The 23,453-nt window shown below is 38.6% G+C and overlaps 1 protein-coding gene across 1 annotated transcript; it reads right to left on the bottom strand.

The window, feature by feature from the left end:
* Window positions 1-98: 98 nt before the first annotated feature.
* Window positions 99-21,439, bottom strand: LOC127442049 (translocation protein SEC62-like). Its single transcript, XM_051699721.1, has 8 exons — window positions 21,377-21,439; window positions 16,191-16,299; window positions 15,328-15,433; window positions 14,773-14,980; window positions 14,559-14,654; window positions 14,336-14,396; window positions 7,903-8,022; window positions 99-2,980 (listed from the first exon to the last, which is right to left on the bottom strand). The coding sequence occupies exons 1-8, from the start codon at window positions 21,410-21,412 to the stop codon at window positions 2,490-2,492; spliced, it is 1,227 nt and encodes a 408-aa protein (XP_051555681.1). The 5' UTR covers window positions 21,413-21,439; the 3' UTR covers window positions 99-2,489.
* Window positions 21,440-23,453: the final 2,014 nt, after the last annotated feature.

The raw sequence follows: 23,453 nt of genomic DNA, 5'->3' as shown, positions 1-23,453 counted from the left end.
CATTTACATCAACTTTACCGAACATAATGCTTTGGATTAAAATACACACTTTTTGTGGTACCGTAATGGTTAACAACAACAAAACAATGCATATAGCCTGCGTTCTATATTTTTATTGCAATGAAAAGATACAGATATACTTTTAACAGACACTTAAATTATACTCCAGATATTGCAAAAAAAGACAGTCCTCAATATTGACCCAAATACAGACAATTAATTAGTTGAAGACAGGCTGACCAGATAAAAAAAAAAAAAAAGATAATGTGATTTCCTCTTTAGAAATATGCTGCAATGCAGCATGATTTAACACTCCACTTGCACATAACGGACTGACACTGTGCTGCAACACCCAGTAATGTGACACAATTTTCTGCCAATAAAAAAAACATCTTTGCTGCTCATAGCGACAACAGAAAAAGAGAGGGGAAAAAAAAACATCTTTATGCAAAACTAGTTATGCCATTAGTGTCGGGCCATGCCCAGTCTATCCAGGTCTTTAAAGTCAATAATGAAGAATATTGAGAACATACATAGTATTTGTTTAGGAACACCTCCAGGGGTTTGACTGACAAGATCATCTACTTACAGACATGGTTCAAGATTCATACCATTTCAAAAATAAAGATTGAGATCTTCACTCAAAAGGGGTTCGCTGCTCCTGTTGAACTTGAGATGACCATGTATTTTAAAGGATGCTTCTCATTTTGTTATATAGGGAAAACAGTGTTCCTACTCTCTTTTACGCAGGTGATAAACACCAACAGTCCATGCATTAAAAATGACATGTCAGTAGAGCATTAGGAAACCACAAAATAAAGCAGCAATAAAATGATTTCTGTATCCTAAATCCAATAAATTGTTCAGAAACAATCTTTCCAAATTCTTCAGCATGAAAAACATTTATTGGTGATTAGAATTTTTGTATAAAACACAATGAAATGCAAAACCTGCGTTTCTGACATAAAAAAAAAAAGTATTCATGTTAAATAGAGCTAATCACCACCTGAACTGCTGGCATTAATATATCTGGTAGATTTATAGAATCCATATATAAATGATACATTTGTATTTCATCTCTTAAATATCATCCTCAGTATGAGTAAAAGAAACAGCTAATGTAAAATAATACTCTAGCCAATAGGATGCAACCCTATGTAAGGATAGTATTGGACCTCGGCCCCTATTAGAATGCAAACCAAGTAACTAACAGGCTATTTTGGACCACAGCCCCTCAGGTAAGACTTGTATTAAGAGTTAGTACACCAGATGGGAAGTAGTACCATGTATGATTAAACAGAGGCTATGATGCAATTCATTGAAAATTTTAATCAGCTAGTTGCTATAGTAAAAGGGATAGTTCACCCAAAAAAATTAAATTCTGGCAAACAATTTTTCCAGTTTTACCTAACTACTCATTTTGTGTTCCATGGAAGAAATAATAGAAATTCATACAGGTTTGGAACAGTGTGAGGGTGAGTAAATGATGAACGAATTATAATTTTTGGGTGAACTATCTGTTTAAAAGACATACTGTACAAGGTATGACATGTTTGAACTGTAATTAACTGGCAGCTAATCAAAGTGTTGCGACTTGGTCATAATTTGTATGTGCTATGCAAATGAAAAGCATCAATATCTGCATATTTTGGCACAAATGTGGGTGTAGTTTCCTCTTCTGAATGCTGTCCAAATGATAACTGATAAGACTCAACTGGGATGCTTTAAATGTTTTACAACTTCTCTTTACGTTTCTGTTAACAAGGACTATTTCTCGCAAGGATCTCAAAGATTGATTGCAAATTGTAACAGACTGTGTGGCAAGTGCACAGAAATACATCTGCTTCCCAAACTAAGGAAGATCTCCCAGAGTTCCACAGAAATGTGTCACAGGTCACATGGCGTTCAGATTTGTGATTAAAATGAACGAAAGTAACACTAATTAGGTAGCTAAGACAAAATGTTGGTCCATTCAAATCATCCAATTTATATTTACGGTTGGTAAAAAAAAAAAAAAAAGTGCCAACATGGAATATTAAATCTTCAGATCTTAAAGTGAACCTTTATGTGGGTTAAAGACCATTCTGAAAGCTCACCTATCTAGTCCTTCTTGAACACTTAACACTACCAACATGTTTATAAAACAAAATGCCTCAACGTTAGATAACATTAACACAATAAAAGGAAGAGAAAACGGGAAAAGTGAAGGTGTAAACCATTTGTTTAGTGAGACATACATGATCCAAATGTGTTTGCTCGCATCCATAGTGGGTAAACATATTCAGGGAAACAAAACAGCCTTTGCTTCTGGGATTTCCACTGTCATCGTAGCCGTTTTCTGCTCTCTTTTAACCTTTAAGCCTGTCTGTTTTCATAGAGGAATTTCTCAGCTAGAACAGAAATGGGAAATGTCTCCTGAACATGACAGAAAACATCAGCAGGTCCACATGGAGCATGGGAGTATCTGTGCACGGCGTGAGGCCAAACGTTTATGTCTGAACAGTCAAGGGCTTTGTCTCACTTTGCTCTTCCTCCTCCTCTTCTTCTTCCTCCTCTTCTGTGTGCTGTTCCAGCTCTTCTCTGGTAATCATTTCAAAATCGTTGCCGTTGCTGTGCTGCGATCCTTCATCCTCTCGTCTGTCACTGTCTGTGTCTGATTGTCGTTCGGCGCCGGTTTCCTCGCTCCCCTCACCGTCACCCGCTTCCTTATTGTCTTCCTCATCCTCTTCCTCGTCTTTCTTCTCGCTGTCTGATTTATCCTCACTGTCTGATTTCTGTGCTTTGGTGGAATCTGCACCCTTGTTTTCTGATTTCTCACTGCCTGATTTCTTTAAACTGGAGCGTGGACCCTTGTACTCGTGCGTGTATAGAGGCCGGAATGAGTCAATAAAGCCTACGTCTGCAGTCAAGTTCGGTAGGAACCAGAAGTGGTGACGCCCACCGGTCACCAACCAGATGATCAGAAACAGGATGCAGCGAGCTGAAAAAGTTAATTGAAGAATAAATAAAGTGAATGAGAAATGACCATTTGATAGATCAGGCAGTAACGCTGTACTGCAACATACAATAGGAGTGTGTAGCAGATATTTAAAATGAGGGGGCAAAAAATGCCCTTGAAGGTACTTGAAAACTTTCTAACATTTTATAATCAATTTCAATGAATTAATTATTACAAAAAGTATTTGATATAAATGGACAACACAATGTGTAAGAAAAATATGCCCTTATGAAGGTAAAAAAAAATGCCCTTAAAATCAATTTCAGCAGGCAAAAATTATCCCTTAAAATAAATGTCTGGCCTGCATTTCAAATGTTGTTAGCATAATTAAAGACAATGTATAATTAATATTTTAATTATGCTGTGGTAATAGTGTCAATTAGGGATGAGTATTGTAAACTACCTCACAACACGATACAAGTTATGTGCCGGTATTTGGTTATCCGGTATACCGCGATAATTAACATGCATGGTTATGTAATAGTTAGACACTTCAAAATACTAGGGGTGGGTATTGATACAGATTTCCCTATTGTATTCCAATTCACAAGCTCTAAATTCAATTGGATTTCAATTTGAAATAGATTCATGTGGGTATATTTTAGTTATAATGTACCTTTTGCTTACAAATGAAAGGAATTATCTCCCAGCTAATGCTGTTAATTATACAGGGAACCTTCTAACTAGGTATATTACGAAAATATTAATTTTACTAATTATATTTTATTAGTTTTTCATAATTTTGGTCACATTCTGGCTTTATAAAAATGAACAAATCCATGTATTCAATAAGATGTTATATTTTAAACACACAGCCTGGTCCAAAAATAAATAAATAAATAAATAAATCGCCCTTTGGACTGAAATAAGCAGATACTTAAGAGCCAATGATTGGATCATTATTGCAGTGATTAATATGTTTCAGCTGGTAACAATACTTTTAACCCTAACTGATGCAGTGTGTAGCTTCTCATTTCTTAAACAACCATATCGGAAGACGTATCCCGTGGTCATGGAAAAGATGTTATTGTGTTTCAGAAGGGGCAAATTATTGGCCTGCATCAAGCAAAGAAAACAACTAAGGAGATTGCTGAAATCACTGGAATTGGGTTAAGAACTGTCCAACGCATTATTAAAAGGTGGAAGTATAGTGGTGAACCGTCAGCTTTGCAGAAGAAATGTGGTCAGAAAAAATTCTTGAATGATCGTGATTGGAGATCACTAAAACATTTGAAGTCACATTGTAAAAATCGACTCACGGCTATGTTTAATAATAAAAGTAAGAGGATTTCCACACACACAATGCGACGAGAACTTACAGGATTGGGACTAAACATCTGTGTGGCCACAAGAAATCCACTTGTTAGTGAGGCTAATCGGAAAAAACGACTTCAGTTTGCTAGGGAGCATAAAGATTGGACTGTGGAGCAATGGAAAAAGGTCATGTGGTCTGATGAGTCCAGATTTAACCCCAATTTAAGATGAGTACAGATTTAACCCAAAGCAATGGCTGCATCAGGGTAAGAAGGAAGCACATGAAGTGATGTACCCATCATCCACTGTGCCCACTGTACAAGCCTCTGGAGGCGGTGTTATGTGTTATGATCTGGGGTTGCTTCAATTGGTCAGGTCTAGGCTCAGCAAGGTTATGCAGATATAGAATGAAGTCAGCTGACTACCTAAATGTACTGAATGACAAGGTTATCCCATCAATAGATATTTTGTTCCCTGACGCACGGGCAACTTCCAGGATGACAATGCCAAGATTCATCGAGCTCAAATTGTGAAAGAGTGGTTCAGGGAGCATGAGGAATCATTATCACACATGAATTGGCAACCACAGAGTCCTGACCTTTTTAAAGTCTTTGGGATGTGCTGGAGAAGACTTTACGGAGTGGTTTGACTCTCCCGTCATCAATACAAGATCTCAGAAAAAATGCAAATCTAGATGGAAATAAATGTTGTGACGTTGCATAAGGTTGTCGAAACAATGCCACGACGAATGCATGCCGTAATCAAAGCTAAAGGCAGTCCAACGAAATATTAGAGTATGTGATTTTTTTTTGGCAAGGCAGTGTAATTTTTTTTGTTACATGATTACTGTTTTATTGCATAATTTGTACTATTTAACAGTATTTACATTGATTTGTTGAACACCTGCTAAAACCGGTACTATCTCTTTAACAAACCCAGCATTTCTGTAAAGAGCATCTGTAGATGAGTGCATGTTAACGGGGGAGGACTCAAATGGCTTTATCTCATCTGTGCCATGCATGATTAGAATGAACTTACACTGAACAACTTTTACTCTCAACACACAGTGAAAGGATCTCACTGCTGAATAATCCACCACTATACTACACAATTACCGGTGAGTGAAATCTAAACATTTACCAGCCAGTTGCCAAATATATACATTTTAGTCGCATAGCATGAAATTTGGTTGCAAATGCGAGTGATTTCCTCTCATTGTAGTGGAGAGTTGCACAGAGTAAAAGATTGATCTTGGGATTGAAGAATTGATATCGAGATCGTTCAAATGAAGATAGCGATACATCGGAAAATCGACATTTTTACCTACCCCTACAAAATACCATAAAAATATCGACATAACCTATTAGCAAAATTGTTTAGATTTTTCTGAACGCACCGTAGCATCTATTCATAAGTTACTTGCAAGTGACCGGGACTTTATATCTATATTAGGGACTGCAATATAAAAGATGGTTTAAGTCAATTTTGTAAGACTGATATCGCTGATGCCACGCAATCGATTTCAAAGAGTCATTCAAACTGTTATAAAGGACTGAACTGTTTATATAAAAATTATGCAAAATATAATTTCATGGCAGTAAGAATTATTTATGGATGGTAAATTGTATTATAATTTATAAATATTTATGCAGAATGAAACAATTATTGTCAGGACAAAAAGCATAGCTGAATGGGAAAGCTTGCGATCCATTATCCCCATTTTAAAAGGGTAAAGTCTGAAGTTTGGAAATACTTTCAGACATACTGACCACTTGATCACTATTTTCAAATATTTATTTATTTATTTATAGCAGGGTTTCCATTCTTTTTTTGACCAATGAAATTCCATGACTTTTCCAGTCATTTGTCTACTGGAAACGATTTTTAGAAATCATTTTGATTCAGACTGATTTGCTAATGAATAATTTAGACTGATTTGTGAACCATTTCACCAACAGTTTACTGACACTCGCAAATCGGACATCACTATGACTTGCGAGCAAGTTCTTCTCTACCCAGGCTCTAACCAAGAACAATTTTTAGGTGATGAAATATTTTAGAGCGGAGCATAACTCAAATGTATATTCACTACAGAAATTTCCATGACTTTTCAAGGCCTGGAAAACACCCATTTTAAATTCCCTGATATTTCCAGGTTTTCCATGACCGTGGGAGCCCTGTTAATGATCATTTCATTTCTTTAATGTTTACAGTTCTCATCAAAGTTCTTTTTTTGTGATCTTTTCATTTAAAATCGCAAAATTGGTGTTTAACAAAGCAATTAAACGTGTCACTAAAGAAGTATGTTTACCTTTCAACCTGTTTTTTAATGTAATAGCTACAATACCACGATAATACCATATACTGCAATAAAGCATTCAGCAATTATCACAATGTCAATTTGATACCAGTACATGCGTATACAATACACATCACAATGCATATGTCAAAATTCAATACATTTCATTGCATCACAATAACCTAATTGGATCATGACTGAAACTGACGCACAAGAGAGATCCATAGTGACTTTCTCGGGCCACAGCCTCTGACGGTTTCTACCTGTCAATCATTTTGCACATTCTCATAGTACTGTAGCTGCAGCGAATTATTTAGGCTTAATGTTATTTTTATGCCATGTTGTTCATTACACTTGTCAGTTGAGGGCGCTGTTTTGCTGCTATTGTTTTTGACAATGGCTTCTGCTTGATGTCAGTCCCAATAAAGCTCATTTGGTATTTTTGGAGTGCTGGGTTTTGGAAAGAGGGGACACGGCAAATCCAACGGCTCAGCTTGTGGAAATTCCAGAATGGCTAAAATTGATTACAGCACCTTTAACTTCAGACAATTATATGAATGCACACATTTATAGAAAAAAATCAATTAAAAAAATCAAAAGTATTGATGCAATATTTTGAGAAAATGAATCACATATACCAATACATCAGCACAACCCTAGTGTATAAAATTCAATTTTCAAGGGTTAGTTCACCCCAAAATGAAACTTCTCTCATCATTTACTCACCCTCATGCCATCCCAGATGTGTATGGCTTTTCTCTGCAGAACACAAATGAAGATTTTTAGATCTAGGCATAAAAAGTAATCCATATGACTCCAGTAGTTTAATCAATGTCCTCTGAAGTGATCCACTTGTTTTTGGGTGAGAACAGACCAAAATGTAACTCCTTTTTTGCAAAAAATCTTGACAGCAGTCTCCTTGGCGATCATGATCTCAAGCCCGATTACACTTCCTATTGCGCCATCTAGCACTCTTGCATGTGTCAAGCACTAGGAAGTGTAATGAAGCTTGAAATCATGATTGTGCCTAGAGACTGCAATGACAAGATGTACAGTGAAAAAGGAGTTATATTTTGGTCTGTAATATGGATTACTTTTTATTCTGGCTTTATCGTCTTTTTGGACCTTCAAAACTTCTGGCCACCATTCACTTGCATCGTATTGACCTACAGAGCTGATATATTCCTCTAAAAATCTTTGTTTGTGTTAAGCAGAAGAAAAAGTCATACACATCTGGGATGGCATGAGGGTGAGTAAATGATGAGAGAATTTTCATTTTTGGGTGAACTATCCCCTTTAAGTATAAAATATTTTTCCATCCAAACAAGAATGTAAGGTCTAGAACTCGTACCAACAGCCAGTAGAAGTATACTGGCGACAAAGCACCCTGCTGCCACACTCAGGTAGTACACACCAACTCTCATCTCAGCAGGCCAAAGCGGGAAAAGAGTGGCTGCAATAACTGCAATGACTGCAAACAAACACAAAGATCTGAATGAGTAAAAGAACCAGTAAAACACACAAATAGAATTGCTAAATCATTCAAATATATCAGAGGTCGGCAAACTTAAGCACAGTGATGGGTGCGTTAGAAACACTGCTTCACAAAGTTTCGAAACCTTAACAAATCTTTTGTTTTGAACCAGTGCTGCGGAGTGCGTATCAATCTGGCCAAATCAAATGACTTCAGCAAATGAGGCTTCGATACGTCATACTGCGTTTTGACTCTAAAGGGCGCTTGATTCCACACTGATCGATTCCTGCTCTGCTGACTTTGTGCGTAGTATCATCGTAACGTTTGTTTACAAAATTGTATTGCACAAACTGTAAAATAAGATATAGAAACATTAAAAAGTATTAATTAAGGAGTCGCATGGCGCCATGCGGGGGTCGGACGTGTGAATGGCGAGCTCTGCACACTTTACTAGTTTTTAATTCTTTTTGTGTCTTAAACCGGTGAGATTCGATACACCCTGCTACATAACATTTCTATGAAGTCAACATGTCAAAGAATTCAAAATCCTCGGGCTCTGGAGATATTAAAAGACACTTACATGCTCAAGCTGATACCCCAGACAGGGCCGCAGACCAGGGACTCAGTTTGGACTGTGCGGCGGGAGAGATTCAACGCCAACTGTCCAGCATGTCTGTAATGCTGGCGAAGGTCATGGCGGACTTGGAGGATCTTGCTGTAATACGTCGATCGATTACTGTGATGGAGACTAAATTCACGGATTGTTACAAGAATCAGGGACGTCGGGAAACGGATTGATTATCTGGAGTCATCGGAGAGGGAATTAGCTGCTAATCCACTAGCGACCAAGATAGACTTGGAACGCAATTGGGAAAAGTTGGAAGACCTTGAGAATCGTAATCGGTGAAACAACGTTCGAATTGTCGGAATTCCTGAGAACGAAGCAGGCAGAGATATGGTAAAATTCCTAGACGAGCTCTTTCCGAGTCTGCTCAACATAACAGGCCATAAGCTGGAAATCGAGCAAGCTCACAGGGTCCCAGCTCGGAGATCGGCTGAGGGAGACAGGCCCCGAGCAATTCTGGCAAAATTTCTGAGATCATCCGATAAAGATCTCGTGTTAAGAAAGGCGAGGAGTAAAGGAAGGCTTTTTCGGAAGAACCACAACATTTTCTTGTTCCCAGCGAATTCGACAAGAGAGAAACGTGATCGATTCAAGGAATGCTAGAAACTCTTACATCAATGGAAGATCGCTTTGGCACTGATGTTTCCGGCCAAATTGAAAATAGATGCTAAGGATGGCCACAAAATATTTACATGCCCACAGCAAGCATTGTCCTTCACAGAGACAATGGGGTGAGTAAGCCATTTGGTGATTTTCATGTTGCTGCCTAGTGGTCCTGACTCACTGAACATTCACTTGACCGCCCAAGGAAACTGGGCGCCTTTTTGTTTCTTTTTGTATTGGCTCCGCCTAGCGGCTGGAGTTTGTTTTGTGGAATAACACTCCTTCAAGAAACGTATGCATCGATGGAATGCAAGAAACTCTTACATCAATGGAAGGTCGCTTTTGCACTGATGTTCCCGGTCAAATTGAGAATAGATACTAAGGATGTCCGCAAAATATTTACATGCCCACAACAAGTGATGTCTTTCATCAAATCAATGGACTGAGGAAGTCAAGGTGTGTTTCTCACTTTGCAGCCAAGTGAGCTTGACTCACTGAAGATTCACTTGACTGTCTGAGGAAGCTAGGCGCCTTTTTGTTTCTTTTTGTGCTGGTTCCGCCTAGCAGCTGGAGTCTGTTTTGTGGAATAACACTCCTTCGAGACAGTTGTGGATGAATCTGCATGTTCCTTGTGTTTATGCCTCCTATTGGCTGGAGTTTGTTTTGTGGAGTATTTTTTGCAGGACATTGGAAGGATTAAGTCATTTGCTGCACTCATGAACAGCTGGCTCTCTGAACATTAATTTGACTGTCCGAAGAAACTGAACAGATTTTTTTTTTTTTGTGCTGGTTCCGCTAGCAGCTGGAGCTTGTTTTGCGGAGGAAAACACATTTTTGTGGATGAATCTACATGTTCTTTGTGTTTATTCTGCCTAGTGACTGGAGTTTGTTTTATAGATTATTTTCTGTTATGTAACTCTGTGTCACAAAATGTGTATAAAAACACCGGACTTGAGCAATCCGACGGCAAAGTTGTCGTGGGGGCTCTCGTAAGCGTACATGGACTGTTTGAGTTTAGAGGGATGCACGCCAGTGCATTTACCCCGTGCACGTTTTTCTTTTTTCTGTTTGTTTGGTTCAGGGGGAAGTTTGGAGTTTGACTGTTGCCCTAATGTTGGTATGTAGTCTTTATAGTTTTATTTTTGACACACAATATATTTTTTCTAATATGTCAACATGTCAAATGTTAATATGAGCGGATTGTCTCTCTCCACGTGGAATGTGAATGGGTTGGGGCACCCCATAAAAAGAAGGAAGGTTATTTCTTTTCTTAAACGTAAGAAATATGATATAGTGTTTCTTCAAGAAATGCATCTTTCCCCGCAAGAAGCTGAAAAATTTGGGAAGATATGGGGTGGACATGTTTTCTTTAGTGCTGGCTCAATTAAGAGCAGGGGAGTCATTACATTGATAAGTAAACATCTACAATTCATATGTCTCAAACAGATTAAAGATAAATAAAGAAGAGTCATTATTGTTTTAGCAGAAATTCAGGGGCAAAGGTTGATTTTGGCTAATATTTACGCACCTAACGCTGACGATCAGGGCTTTTTTATAGATCTTGAAGGGAAATTGCGAGCCGCTGGCACACCTCATGATGTAATACTGGGAGGAGACTTTAATCTATTGATTGTTTCAGTCCTTGATCATAGTGAAGCAAAAGTGTGTAAGCTCCCTAGAGCAACACTGACACATCACAGGATGTGTAAAAATCTTGGTCTTACAGATATTTGGAGACTTTTAAACCCATCTGGTTGGGATTATAATTTTTTTTCCATCAGTCCATAAGATTTATTCTAGAACAGATTTTGTTTTTTTTATATCTAAGTCCCTCATTTCTTCTGTTGTTGATTGTTCAATTGGAAACATTTTAGTCTCAGATCACGCCCTGGTGAGTTTAGAGGTGTTGCCACATATGGAGAAAAATAAATCATATAGTTGCCACTTTAATGTATCCCTTGTGCAAAATCCTGATTTCCAACAAATGTTAAAGGCTGAAATCAATGTTTATATGGAGACCAACTGCTCCTCAGTATCCTCTGTGGATGTGGCTTGGGTGGCACTTAAGGCGGTTCTTATGGGTCGGATCATACAGTATGCCTCATTCTTTAAGAAATCCAAAGCACAAGAATTCGTGGAGTTGGAAGGGAATATTAAAAGTGCCAAGGCAGAGCTGAAGCACCGAATGTCGTCTGACGGCCTCAGAGAATTGACCCGATTGAAATACAGATATAATACTATTTTGTCGCGAAAGGTGGAGTTTTGGTTATTCAGGAAAAGACAGTCAGGGGACAAAGCAGGGAAGCTTTTGGCTAGATATATAAAAGCAGAGAGAACATTTTTATACCATTCCCTCAGTGAAATCTGCTGGTGGTGAAATTTTTACCTCGGCCATTGATATTAATAAAGCTTTTAAAGAATTCTATCTTGATCTCTATAGTTCCACGTCTTCGTCTACTGATGAGGATATTAGAAATGTTATGGAACCATTAGAACTCCCTAAACTGACGACTGAGCAAAAAAATTCTCTTGATTCTGAGATAACCTTGGAGGAGCTTGGCGAGGTAATTAAGGCCTTGCCTACAGGCAAGGCTCCGTGGCCAGATGGCTTTGCCGTTGAGTTTTTTAGATCTTATGCTACAGAACTGGCTCCACTTTTGTTAGAAGTTTATACAGAATCATTAAAGAATGGAAAGCTTCCGCCAACCATGACACAAGCCCAGATCAGTCTGATTCTTAAAAAAGACAAAGATCCAAGCAGGTGTAAGAGTTATCGTCCAATTTCCCTGATCCAGCTAGACATTAAAATATTGTCAAACATGTTGGCTAACCGATTAAGTTATGACATCTCTTATACATATAGATCAGGTGGGGTTTATTTGGGAAGATGATATTTTATTATTTGTCCCCGACCCCACTAGATCTATGCCTTACCTCCATATGACTATTAATTCCTTTTCTAAGTTCTCAGGATACAGAGTCAATTGGTCTAAAGCCGAAGCTTTGGCTCTGACAGTGTACTGCCCAGTAACGGCTTTCCAGCTGGGTGCCTTCCAGTGGCCCAAACAGGGCATTACGTATTTGGGCATTTTATTCCCAGCAAATTTGTCTGATTTAGTTATAGTTAATTTTGATCCCTTAATAAAAAGGTTTTCGAGCGATGTGGGCAGGTGGGCTTCATTACATTTATCTATGATTGGGAAGGTTAAAAATGAATTGTATTCCAAAATTTAACTATTTGCTACAATCTCTCCGTGTAGATGTCCCCCTCTCTTATTTCAAGCAATTTGATAGCATAGTGAAGACCTTCATTTGGAATGGTAAGTGTCCTAGATTACATTTTAATAGGTTACATAGGCCGATTGACAAAGGTGGGCTAGGCCTACCCAAGATTTTGTTTTATTATTATGCATTCGGTTTTGACATTTGGCTCATTGGTCGCTTCCACCTGAGAGAGCCCCTCCCTGTCTTTGTATTGAACAGGAAGTTCTTGCCCCTATTTCGCACTGCAAAACCTTTCTATCAAACTAATCGGAGAAGATAAGTAACACCCCGTTATCTCGCATTTGCACTCTGTATGGACAAAAGTGTCCAGAGTGTTTAATTCTGACATTTATTTTAATGTTGCCTCAAGCATATGGCTGAACCCAAAATTATGTATTAATAAGTCCCCTTTCTGCTGGTCAGAGTGGATTGTGAGGGGGGTTACTACACTCAGTGACCTATATGAGAGTGGAGTGTTGAGATCTTTTGAGAATTTGGTTCAACATTTTGGGATTCCCAGATCTCAGTTCTATAGGTATTTACAGCTGCGCCAACCTGCCCCATATTGTTTCTGGGAGTAGCATAAACCCCCCTAAAGTGGCAGATACTCTGGGAGAGGTGATTACTGCTTTTGGAAAAGGTCATGAGGCATCAGTGTATTACTCCCTGTTAATTCAGAGACTTGGGGACGGAGCCCAAAAAAATGTCAAGTCTGTATCTAGAGATGCAAGGGTTCGCCTTATGCAATTCAAGATTTTAAATAGATTCTATTGGACCCCCTCTAGATTGTACAGGCTTGGTCTTAAAGACACACCCACCTGCTGGAGATGCCAATCGGAGGAAGGCGACACAACCCATGTTTTCTGAGGGTTCAGAGTTTTGTATGTGACGTATTGGGCACTCGGGTTTCATTTTGCCCCAGACTCTGTATTTTGAGAGATGGGGCGTTCATCAATGTGGGGAATAAACATGTGGAGGATTGGGTCCTAACCAGTGTTATGGTCGCCAGACAGGTGATTTTGAGAGGTTGGAAGTCGGCTGGAGCACCCCCATTTCAGGAGTGGTGCTCGGAGATGGGGAGGGTGGCAGCTTTAGAAGAAGGGTCATATAGAAGACTGGGGAATTTGGAGTTGTTTGATGGGAAATGGGGTAGATACTTGGCGTTCTTGGAGGGTTCTCGGGGTGGATCAATGGAGAGAGAGGGGTAGTTATTAATGTGTGTGATTTTTATATATATATATTTTTATTAGTTGTTTTGTTTTTGTTTTCTTTTGTATGTGCTCATGTATGACCACAGGGGTGTTTGTTGAGGGTAGGGGTGGGGCTGTGGAGGGGTGGTAGTGGGTGTTAAAAGTTGATTCTGCGTATTTATGTTTTACTTTTCTGTGTTTTAATAAAAATGTTAATCATAAAAAAGAAGTATGAAGACAAACTTAAATTAAAATCATTTTAAAAATTGATGCTCATAAAAATGTTAACTTGTATATGATCTACATATTCTGCAAAGATACATTTTTTTAGGATATTGTAGATTGTCCTTAAAGGAAAAAATATACATCTGTTAATAATTTTCAAAGCATTGTGTCATTGTAGCTGCTTTTGACTTAAATCTTCCCATTGCATTAACACACATGACTAGCAGATGTCCTCTGCATGCGTTGTTACAAGCGCTTTGAAACAGTGAATCGTTTTGCTAAGTTTCAAAAAGCTTAGCTTCTTCCATCACTACTGAAGCATGTGTACTACCACTGGCACACAGAGAATAAAATTATTAAATGACGAGTCAAAAAGGTTGCAGACCCCTGGAATAAATCCTACCTAGTATCAATCCCATGGCAAAGGTTTTAAAATGGACTGGATCGTAAATCCAAAAATACACCTGTAGAGAAGACAAAGCAATACAAACAATGTCTAACGTGTGCATTTTCATCTAGTTGAGTTTTTCTTTAAACAAAAAAACATTTTCTTTTCTAAATACTTTCTGCATGCAAGATTAAAAGCATATGTTAGCTATTACTCTCAGAATGCAGTTCAGTCTGACCTCATTTCCATCCAAGAACAGTTGGTCTTCATGAGGTTCTAGCTTGAACTTCTTTTTCACATCCTTCTTCTTCTTTGGAGACCCTGGACTGTCATCCTAAACATACAGAAAAGAGCCTTTAAAAGCCAAGCCGTGATGTGCACGTATACAAAAAGATCTCATGAGAAACAGGACATGTGTTTGTGGTTAATCGTGTCTGAAATTTTAGTCATACATTTTTGTCCTTCTTTGTGTCTGTAGCTTCAGGTTCCTTCTTTTTGTCTTTCTCCTTTTTGCCCTTTTTCTCCTCTTCCTTGCCGCTGTCACTTTTAGCCTTCTCTTTTTCTTTTTCTTTCTCCTTTTCCTTTTCTTTCTTGACATCTTTCTCTGGCTTCTTCTTCATCACTTTCAGGGCTCGGTGGAAAAACTGCTTCTTTAGAAGCCTGTGAAAATTAAGATTAGTGGCTGATATTTTTTTTCTTTAATGGCTGATGCAGAGAGAAGGCTGGTAAAAGACGATATCATGCCGATATATACTGTATGATATAATACAATTTAATGACAACAAATGGGATGTACACAAAATTTCTGAAATTAAATGAACATTTCATACAATTTTTACTCAATTCTCTAAAAAATATATGGAAAAAAAGTGCATTATTCATTGACAAGACTTTTGTTACTAGTTTACCTGTCAAATCATCAGAATAAGAGATTCATGTAATTTGAAGAGCATTGCAATTCAATAGCTTGTCAACTGGGAGAAAATAACTAGGTTTACTGAAAGCACCTGTTGCAGTAGTCCACCACTGACTCTCTGGTTGTAAACAAAGCATCCTCGCCCTTCTTGGCTTTGGCCCACTTTGAATCGAGCAGACAGTCCACTGCTTTGGAGGCTGATGAAATCAGAGCAAACATTTTGTTCAGTAATGGCACTAAGTGAAATGTTACAGCGATAGCTAAAACCTAAACAAAAATACTTAAAGGAATATTCCGGGTTCAATACAAGTTAAGCTCAATCGACAGAATTTGTGGCATAATATCTATTACCACAAAAAAATTATTTCAACTCATCCCTAAAATTTAAAAAGCAAAAATTGAGGTTACATATGAGGCACTTACAATGGAAGTGAATGGGGCCAAGGGTTTAAAGGCAGAAATGTGAAGCTTATAATTTTATAAAAGCACTTATATTAATTATTCTGTTAAAAATCATGTATTACTTGAGCTGTAAAGTCATTTAGTCAAAATCATAATCGTTTACAGTAATTTTAGGGTTTGTTGACATTACATCATCATTGCAAGGAAGTTGTAAAATTGGCTATAACTTTACACAGAAAAGTGATTATATCACACTAAAATCATGTTAACAGTTAACACACATATTGTTTGTCTTGTGGCTATACTTTTGAAACAGTAATTATTTTAACGTTTACAGATTGGTCCCATTCACTTCCAATGTAATTGCCTCACTAGAACCCAGATTTTTGCTTTTTTTAAAGAAAAGGAGGTGCAAGTCAAAATGAATTTTTGTAGTAATCAATATTATGCCACAAATGCTATTGATTGAGCATAACTTGTATTGAACCCAGAATAATTTCTTTAAATGAAATCTCGATGTTAAGAATGAAGGGCAGGAAGGAGCACACTGACCAACAAAGTAATCCACTCGATGTCCCATCATGTTGGTGGATTTGGTGGGGCAGTTAAAGCGCAGGTACTTGGCCACCGCCTTCTCATCCTTGGTGGGTTCACTGACCTCCTAAACAATTAGATGAATTTCTCATTTAAAAACAACATTGATGAACTGCTGTCTCAAATAAAGTTCTTCATTGCTTTCTGACACAGTACCATTGTTCTTAGTCAAGGGGTGGGTCTGTTATTCACAGCATAATTCATAATTCACTCAATTAACTTGTAGCCTATTTGTCAATAAATGTCTTATTACCACAAAACTCTCTGGTATCCAGAGTGTGAAACAGACAGGCATTATCTGTTGTATTTCAGGCTTGAGCAGCCAGTGCTTACAGAAGAGGGAATAGGGAAGGTGAATGACAATGTAGAAAGTTGACTCAACTAACCCTTCTGAAACAGTGCCTTGAATCTTGCATGCTGACAGCAAGACCTCCCTTTAGTCCACTAGTCAATACATCTAAAACTACTTATAAGCCTGAAATTACTCGTTCAATTCATAATGTGCTCCAAACAAGCTAGGCTATGTCCTCATTGACCCACTTTATGGAGCTAAAGATCATTAATCATAGTGTGACCACACTATATGAAAAAACCCACAAAACCAGTCTATTTGAGACAGCATTCATTTAACCAATGAATGAATACCAGCGCCAGGCATTAGATGTCAACTGATAGTGGATTTTGCTGATACCGATAACTAAGTTGGAGGAAAAGGCTGATTAATTGGCCGATCATTCAACAAATGATTTATAGAATGTTAAATGATTTCTTCAGTCTTTCCTTACTATGATGGGCACAGACAAAGAGGCCACAAGAGTTCAAAATGAATAAAATCCCAGTAGTAGTTTATTTTTCAACACAAATCCCAAAAACGATCAGAGAAATGAAGATTTGGTGCATAACGTGGGATTTTCAAACATAAAAAAGCCGGAAACAAACCAGGAACTCTTATTTTGACAGAGTCCTGACTCAATGACCTCGCTTACACGCACTTAAGAAAGCGGGTTATTCCAAGGTTTTTGCAGAAAGTGGCATTCTGAAACATCATGTAAATTAGAACGCCGATTTCCTTACACCGTTTAAGGGATTAAGAGAAGGCAGTTTAACACACCTAGGTTTCTCCCGGAAAAAGCTGCTTATGTGGCCATGTAAACACATACGTGGCGTTCTTACATGTTTTTGAAGAGTGCGCATGTGTGGAACAGAGACAATAACAAACGTCATAGGATGGACCCCAACAACAAGTCAACAAAACATTTCTGGGAGTACAGTGGGAAACATACACTATAAACTATACCGATTTATAAACACCACTGTAAAATATTGATGGTCCCCCAAATTCATGTATATGCATTTGTACACTGAGGGAATCCCAGAGTTTTACGTAAAGGGAAACCCCACTATTGAAGCACAATTCCGCTGCAGGTCGCAATAGAAAGGTAAGGAAACAAGCACAGCAATAACTCTGGAATATCTGAAAATAAAGCGAAGCAACAGAGAATTAAATAGTGAAGTCTTCCTCAGATACCATTTTAGTTATTTACACAAGCTTTGTGGGGTAATTATGTTGCTCTGGAGAAAGCTGCTTACTGACCGAGCCACATGTATACGGGAATAAAGTGTACGCTGGTTATAGAGTGCATGTAAACATGAACGCTGCTTTCTCACAATACGCCGCTTTCTCACAATAACCCACTTTCTGGTATCCATGTAAACGTAGTCAATGTTACAATGTTCTATTTAGGTATTAACCAAATTATTAATTGTCATCAACAAGGCGTTTCTGTCCACAGAACTGCTGCTCACTGGATGTTTTTTGCACCATTCTGAGTAAACTCTAGAGTCTAGAGACTATTGTGTGTGAAAATCCCAGGAGATCAGTAGTTGCAGATATATTCAAACCAGCCCTTCTGGCACCAAAAATCATGCCATGGTCGGAATCACTGAGATCAATTTTTTTTTTCTCATTCTAATGGTTGATGTGAACATTAACTGAAGCTCCTGACCCATACATGCATGATATTATGCACTGCACTGCTGCCACACGATTGGCTAATTATATAATCGCTTGAATAAGTAGGTGTACAGGTGTTCCAAATAAAGTGCTCAATGAGTGTATTTCAGCAGATGAGGTTTAATAAGTTTATTATTGTTCAGAAGATATGAAGTTGGAGACACGATGTATGTGCTGACGAGGGTACGTTTCCATAGTCGCATTTTTCTTTGCATGCCCTTGCTTCAATTTAAAACGGCTGATTCTCTACTCAAAACAACAAAATATGCATTGAAGTGAGAATGACAAAAGATTTAGATACCGCAAATCCCCACAAGGTGTCAGTGACTGTTTTTGTTTCACATAAAGAGGCTGCTGTTATACTGCAGAACCAAGCCGTTTTAACCGATAGTTCCAAAAAACAATTATCAGCACCGATTAACTGGTAAAACTGATATATCGCTCTACCTCTACCAGGCATAGCTGGATTCATGAACTAAAGGTCTTGGTATCAAGGTAGAATCTGAGCTCCAAAAATTCTCCAGTCATGCTTCAGTTACACCATGCGAACATGATGCAAATTCCATGTAAATCTGAGTTTTTGTCCTAACTAGGCGCAATAAGCAAAGGACATTTTGTCGATCACTTTTCTCTATCACTGCCATCTTGCTGGGTAGCCCTGCCCACTTTAAAATCTTATTGTTCCAAAATCCCACTCCACATAACTTTACATAAAACATCAAATATCTTCTGGTTGGCTGTGATTTTGTCACATCGCACAGCTGTTTCATGTTCAATGTGAACAGAGGTTGTGAATAAATAACCACATAAATATTATATTTGTCAGGGCTTAGTGTAGTTGTTGTGAGTGTTGGTTTGCCTGATATTCAATTTAATTTTCTAAAAAGAAGTTATTTAACTGGTCAACGCATTTTAATTGGTCAAACATTTTTACTGTCTCAATTCTGCCTTGGTAGACTAAAACTAGTCTTGCAGTACATTTTCCATTTTGAAGGCCCTGGTTTTATCAGTTAGGGATCATGGTTTGGTCTTAGCAAAAGCTGCTGTATATATTACAGGCTGCTGGCTTCAGATAAACTGCTTAACAAGTGTCTCTAACTGGCATCAGTACACTTGAGAGAAACACATCCAGATGCACTATCCATATGGTTCAGCTTGGACACAAACAGTGAAACTGGCAACTTTTAAAAATCAGAGAGCTAAATGCTTTGATATGGAAAGTTTTGGTTACCTATTGATTGTTAAAAGTATAATAATGCATAATTTCTCATCTACCACTTGAGTCTGAGTGGGAATGTGCCTCTTTTATTTACTTGGCCTTTACAGTGCATACATGGTTACCATTACACAATAAATTCTTTAAAGATCATACTATGCAATAAAGCAGCACTGTAAGGAAACTGTCCGAACAGCAATGACAGTGGATTTCAACCTGTTGCATAAGAGAAAAAGTACTCATGCAAAAGAACCACAGAGAATGGTTCTCTTATCAAGACAGCACATCATTACCCAATACTCCATTATTCTTACATAACGTTCTGTTTATTCCAGAAAACCTGCTGATGTTGATTACCACAAAAATTTATTTGGACTCGTCCCTTCTTTTCTCTATAAAAAAAAAAAAAAAAGTACAAATGTAGATTACACCGAGGCATTTACAATGGAAGTGAATGGGGCCAATTTTTGGAGGGTTTAAAGGCAGAAATGTGAAGCATATAATTTTATAAAATCATTTTCATTAATTCTGTAAAAAAACATGTATTATTTGAGCTGTAAAGTTTTTAAATGGTCATTTTTACAGTAGTTTTAGGGTTTGTTGACATTACATCGTCACGGCTATTGGCTATAACTTTACACACAAAAGGTTAGTAAGTGATTTTTTCACACTACAGTCATGTTAAAACCCATATTGTTTATGTCTTATGGTTATTCTTTTGAAACAGTGAGTATTTTAACGTTTACAGATTGGCCCCATTCACTTCCATTGTAAGTGCCTCACTGGAACCCAGATTTTTGCTTTTTTTAAAGAAAAGAAGGGGCAAGTCAAAATAAATTTTTGTTGTAATCAATATTATGCCACAATGCTATTGACTGAACTTAACTTGTATTGAACCTGGAATATTTTCCTTAAGACAGCCCCTCTGGGGCTTATTCAAATAATGTGGTCCTTTAATTTGACTAAGTACTGACGTTGCTATGCATGTCTAGATAGTTGGAAAAAGCTTGAAGCACTCTGCAAATGGACACAAATGTGTGATCTGGAGAGCCATTTGGGCGATTCACAGCACTATTCACATCATCACAACGTCTATGAGCGACACTTATGTTTATAAAGTGGGGTTGTTATCCAAAACACGAGTGATGCACAATACAGTATGAAGTACTGTAACGTGGCTTTTCCAGAGCCTGGTATTTTCCAGCTGTCTACATGGCATCTCCCAGCAAACAATATTGTATAGTTCACATTTGGTCATCTTTATTTTAGGAACCAACTCCTAAAGTTCTGTGAACACTCACTTTATTTCTTTTTTGTTTTTCTTCTTATAACCATAAACTAACCTTTCCAGAACGTTGCAGGGAGGTTTCTGTTTGACAAACGAATAAGAACTTGCAAAGAACGTTGTCTAATAGTTATTTTTAGGTTTTATTTAGCAGAATAATAGTTTTTTATTATTATCATTATTATTATAATGGTCATATTTTCATTGCTTTTCACAAATGTTGCAGAGAGGTGTTTGATTGACAGCCTCTATACTGTCGTGGAATTTATCGTTCTCCCAGTAAGATATCACAAACAGATCGCAACTTTAATGTTAAATCTCAACGGTGCGTGAAGAAGCGGTGTAGACGTATTATGGGCGTTATTAGGTTAAAAAAATGCGCTAAGCATAAGAGACAACAGCTGGTTATATAGAACAGCCTGCAAGTCGAGCTAAGATGGCCAACTGTGTCACCAGACAAGAGACTATTCATAGTGAAGCTATATCAAAACGGAAACGCTACCATAAAACCCATAGAACAAGTGTATACGTTTTAGATCCCTGCCAAAAGATGCCATGCATAATATAACAGGAGCGCCAAAAATGCGCCCGCAAGCGCTGCTAAATAATACACCTCCCATATCTGGTACCTGAATTCGCTTCTTGTGTCTCCTGCGCTCCGCCATGATTTCTAACTTCTGTGTTCCCTTGACGTGGTCACGAACGGAGCAGGGAGGGGGGAAATCTCGCGATAATACCGAACAGACCGCGATCAGTCACTTCTTCGTTTGCCAGCTTCAAATTTTGTTTGAATGAATACTGCCATCTAAGTTGGTGCTTGTTCAGTAAATCCAATTAAGTTTTAATTTCTACATCTTTTCACAAATGCTTTGGCGAAGGCTATATCGTGGGATCATGAGACATTGCAAACACAGGTATCTAAAAAAATAACAATAAATAAAGTATATAAAGGGTACAGATAAAGAAAGGGTATTCAGTAAAGTGGGCACTGACAGTACATTCAGGATTCAGGAGGACTGAAGTAAAAGCTTTGCATTCCCTGCTGAAACCCTCCAGCTAAAACCAGCTTAAGATGGTTGGCTGGTCTTAGCTGGTTTGAGCTGTTCATCCAGACCGGCCATACTGTGGTCTGTCATACTTTTTTGTGCTATGTGCTAATAAACCTAATAATCGACTACCCAATTTTACAAGGGACTTTCTAAAAAACAAGCCCAATGTCACTTATAATGAGTGGAATTGTAACCTTTCCCAATGCAGGGACTAAAGCCCGTTTTAGGTACTTTCCCCCAGGACTAGTACTTGTCGTCGTTTTTGCATCTAAGGAACTATAGTTCCTTGTAGCTGTTTTAAGGAACATTTTTAGCTCCTACTCCGGGGTGGGTACTTTTGGGGGCATAGTGGGACTGTGGGAGCTGCTGCAGTCAGTGATTGATCAAAAACCAATGACGCACAAAGCATTGAGAAACACAAGGAGTCTGCAGCTGCCATTTGTGAACAAACTTGTTTCTGCTAGCCTGCTACTCAAAGGATTGCGCTAATTTTACAATTCCCTTAACAGAAATAACACACTGATCAGCCACAACATTAAAACCACTGACAGGTGAAGTGAATAACATTTATTATCTCGTTACAATGGCACCTGTCAAGGGGTGGGATATATTAGGCAGCAAGTGAACAGTCAGTTCTTGAATTTCATGTGTTGGAAGCAAGAAAAATGGGCAAGCGACTTTGACAAAGGCCAAATTGTGATGGCTAGATGACTGGGTCAGAGCATCTCCAAAATGGCAGGTCTTGTGAGGTGTTCCCGGTATGCAGTGGTTAGTACCTACCAAAAGTGGTCCAAAGAACGGCAACTGATGAACCGGCGACAGGGTCATGGGCGCCCAAGGCTCATTGATGCGCGTGGGGAGCGAAGGCTAGCCTGTCTGGTCCGATCCCACAGAAGAGCTACTGAAGCACAAATTGTGAAAAACATAATGCTGGCCATGATAGAAAGATGTCAGAACACACAGTGCATCGCAGCTTGCTGCATATGGGGCTGCATAGCCACAGACCGGTCAGAGTGCTCATGCTGACCCTTGTCCACCGCCGAAAGCGTTTACAATGGGCACGTGAGCGTCAGAACTGGACCATGGAGCAATGGAAGAAGGTGGCCTGGTCTGATGAATCATGTTTTCTTTTTGATCATGTGTACGGCCAGGTGCGTGTGCATCGTTTACCTGGTGAAGAGATGGCAGCAGGATGCACCATGGGAAGAAGGCATGCAGGCAGAGGCAGTGTGATGCTCTGGGCAATTTTCTCCTGGGAAACCTTGGGTCCTGGCATTCATGTGGATGTTACTTTGACACGTACCAACTACCTAAAGATTGTTGCAGACCATGTACACCCCTTCATGGCAACAGTATTCCCTGATGGCAGTGGCCTCTTTCAGCAGGATAGTGCGCCCTGCCATACTGTAAAAATAGATCAGGAATGGTTTGAGGAACATGACTAAGAGTTCAAGGTGTTGACTTGGCCTCCAAATTCCTCAAATCTCAATCCGATTGAGCATCTATGGAATGTGCTGGACCAACAAGTCAGACTCCCTCACGCCCTGGGTGGCTGCCCATGTCGCCCATGCCTAAATCCGCCCCTGTCCTTAAGAGTTCATCCATTCTTCTTTAAAGGCTGTCAGTTAGGCAGCAAGGCAGCTGTCTACATTTTCGA

The sequence above is a fragment of the Myxocyprinus asiaticus genome, chromosome 6 (genome assembly GCF_019703515.2).
Source record: "Myxocyprinus asiaticus isolate MX2 ecotype Aquarium Trade chromosome 6, UBuf_Myxa_2, whole genome shotgun sequence".
Classification (NCBI taxonomy): domain Eukaryota; kingdom Metazoa; phylum Chordata; class Actinopteri; order Cypriniformes; family Catostomidae; genus Myxocyprinus; species Myxocyprinus asiaticus.
The sequence above is the reverse complement of the archived record's forward strand: the minus strand, read 5'-3'. Positions and strand labels throughout refer to the sequence as shown.

Coding starts and splice junctions, on each gene's coding strand:
- LOC127442049 (XM_051699721.1), bottom strand. CDS start 21,412: ATGGCGGAGCGCAGGAGACACAAGAAGCGAATTCAG. Junction 16,300..21,376: donor GACACAAGAAGCGAATTCAG/GTACCAGATATG, acceptor CTAATTGTTTAG/GAGGTCAGTGAACCCACCAA. Junction 8,023..14,335: donor TGCCATGGGATTGATACTAG/GTAGGATTTATT, acceptor GTTTGTTTGCAG/TCATTGCAGTTATTGCAGCC.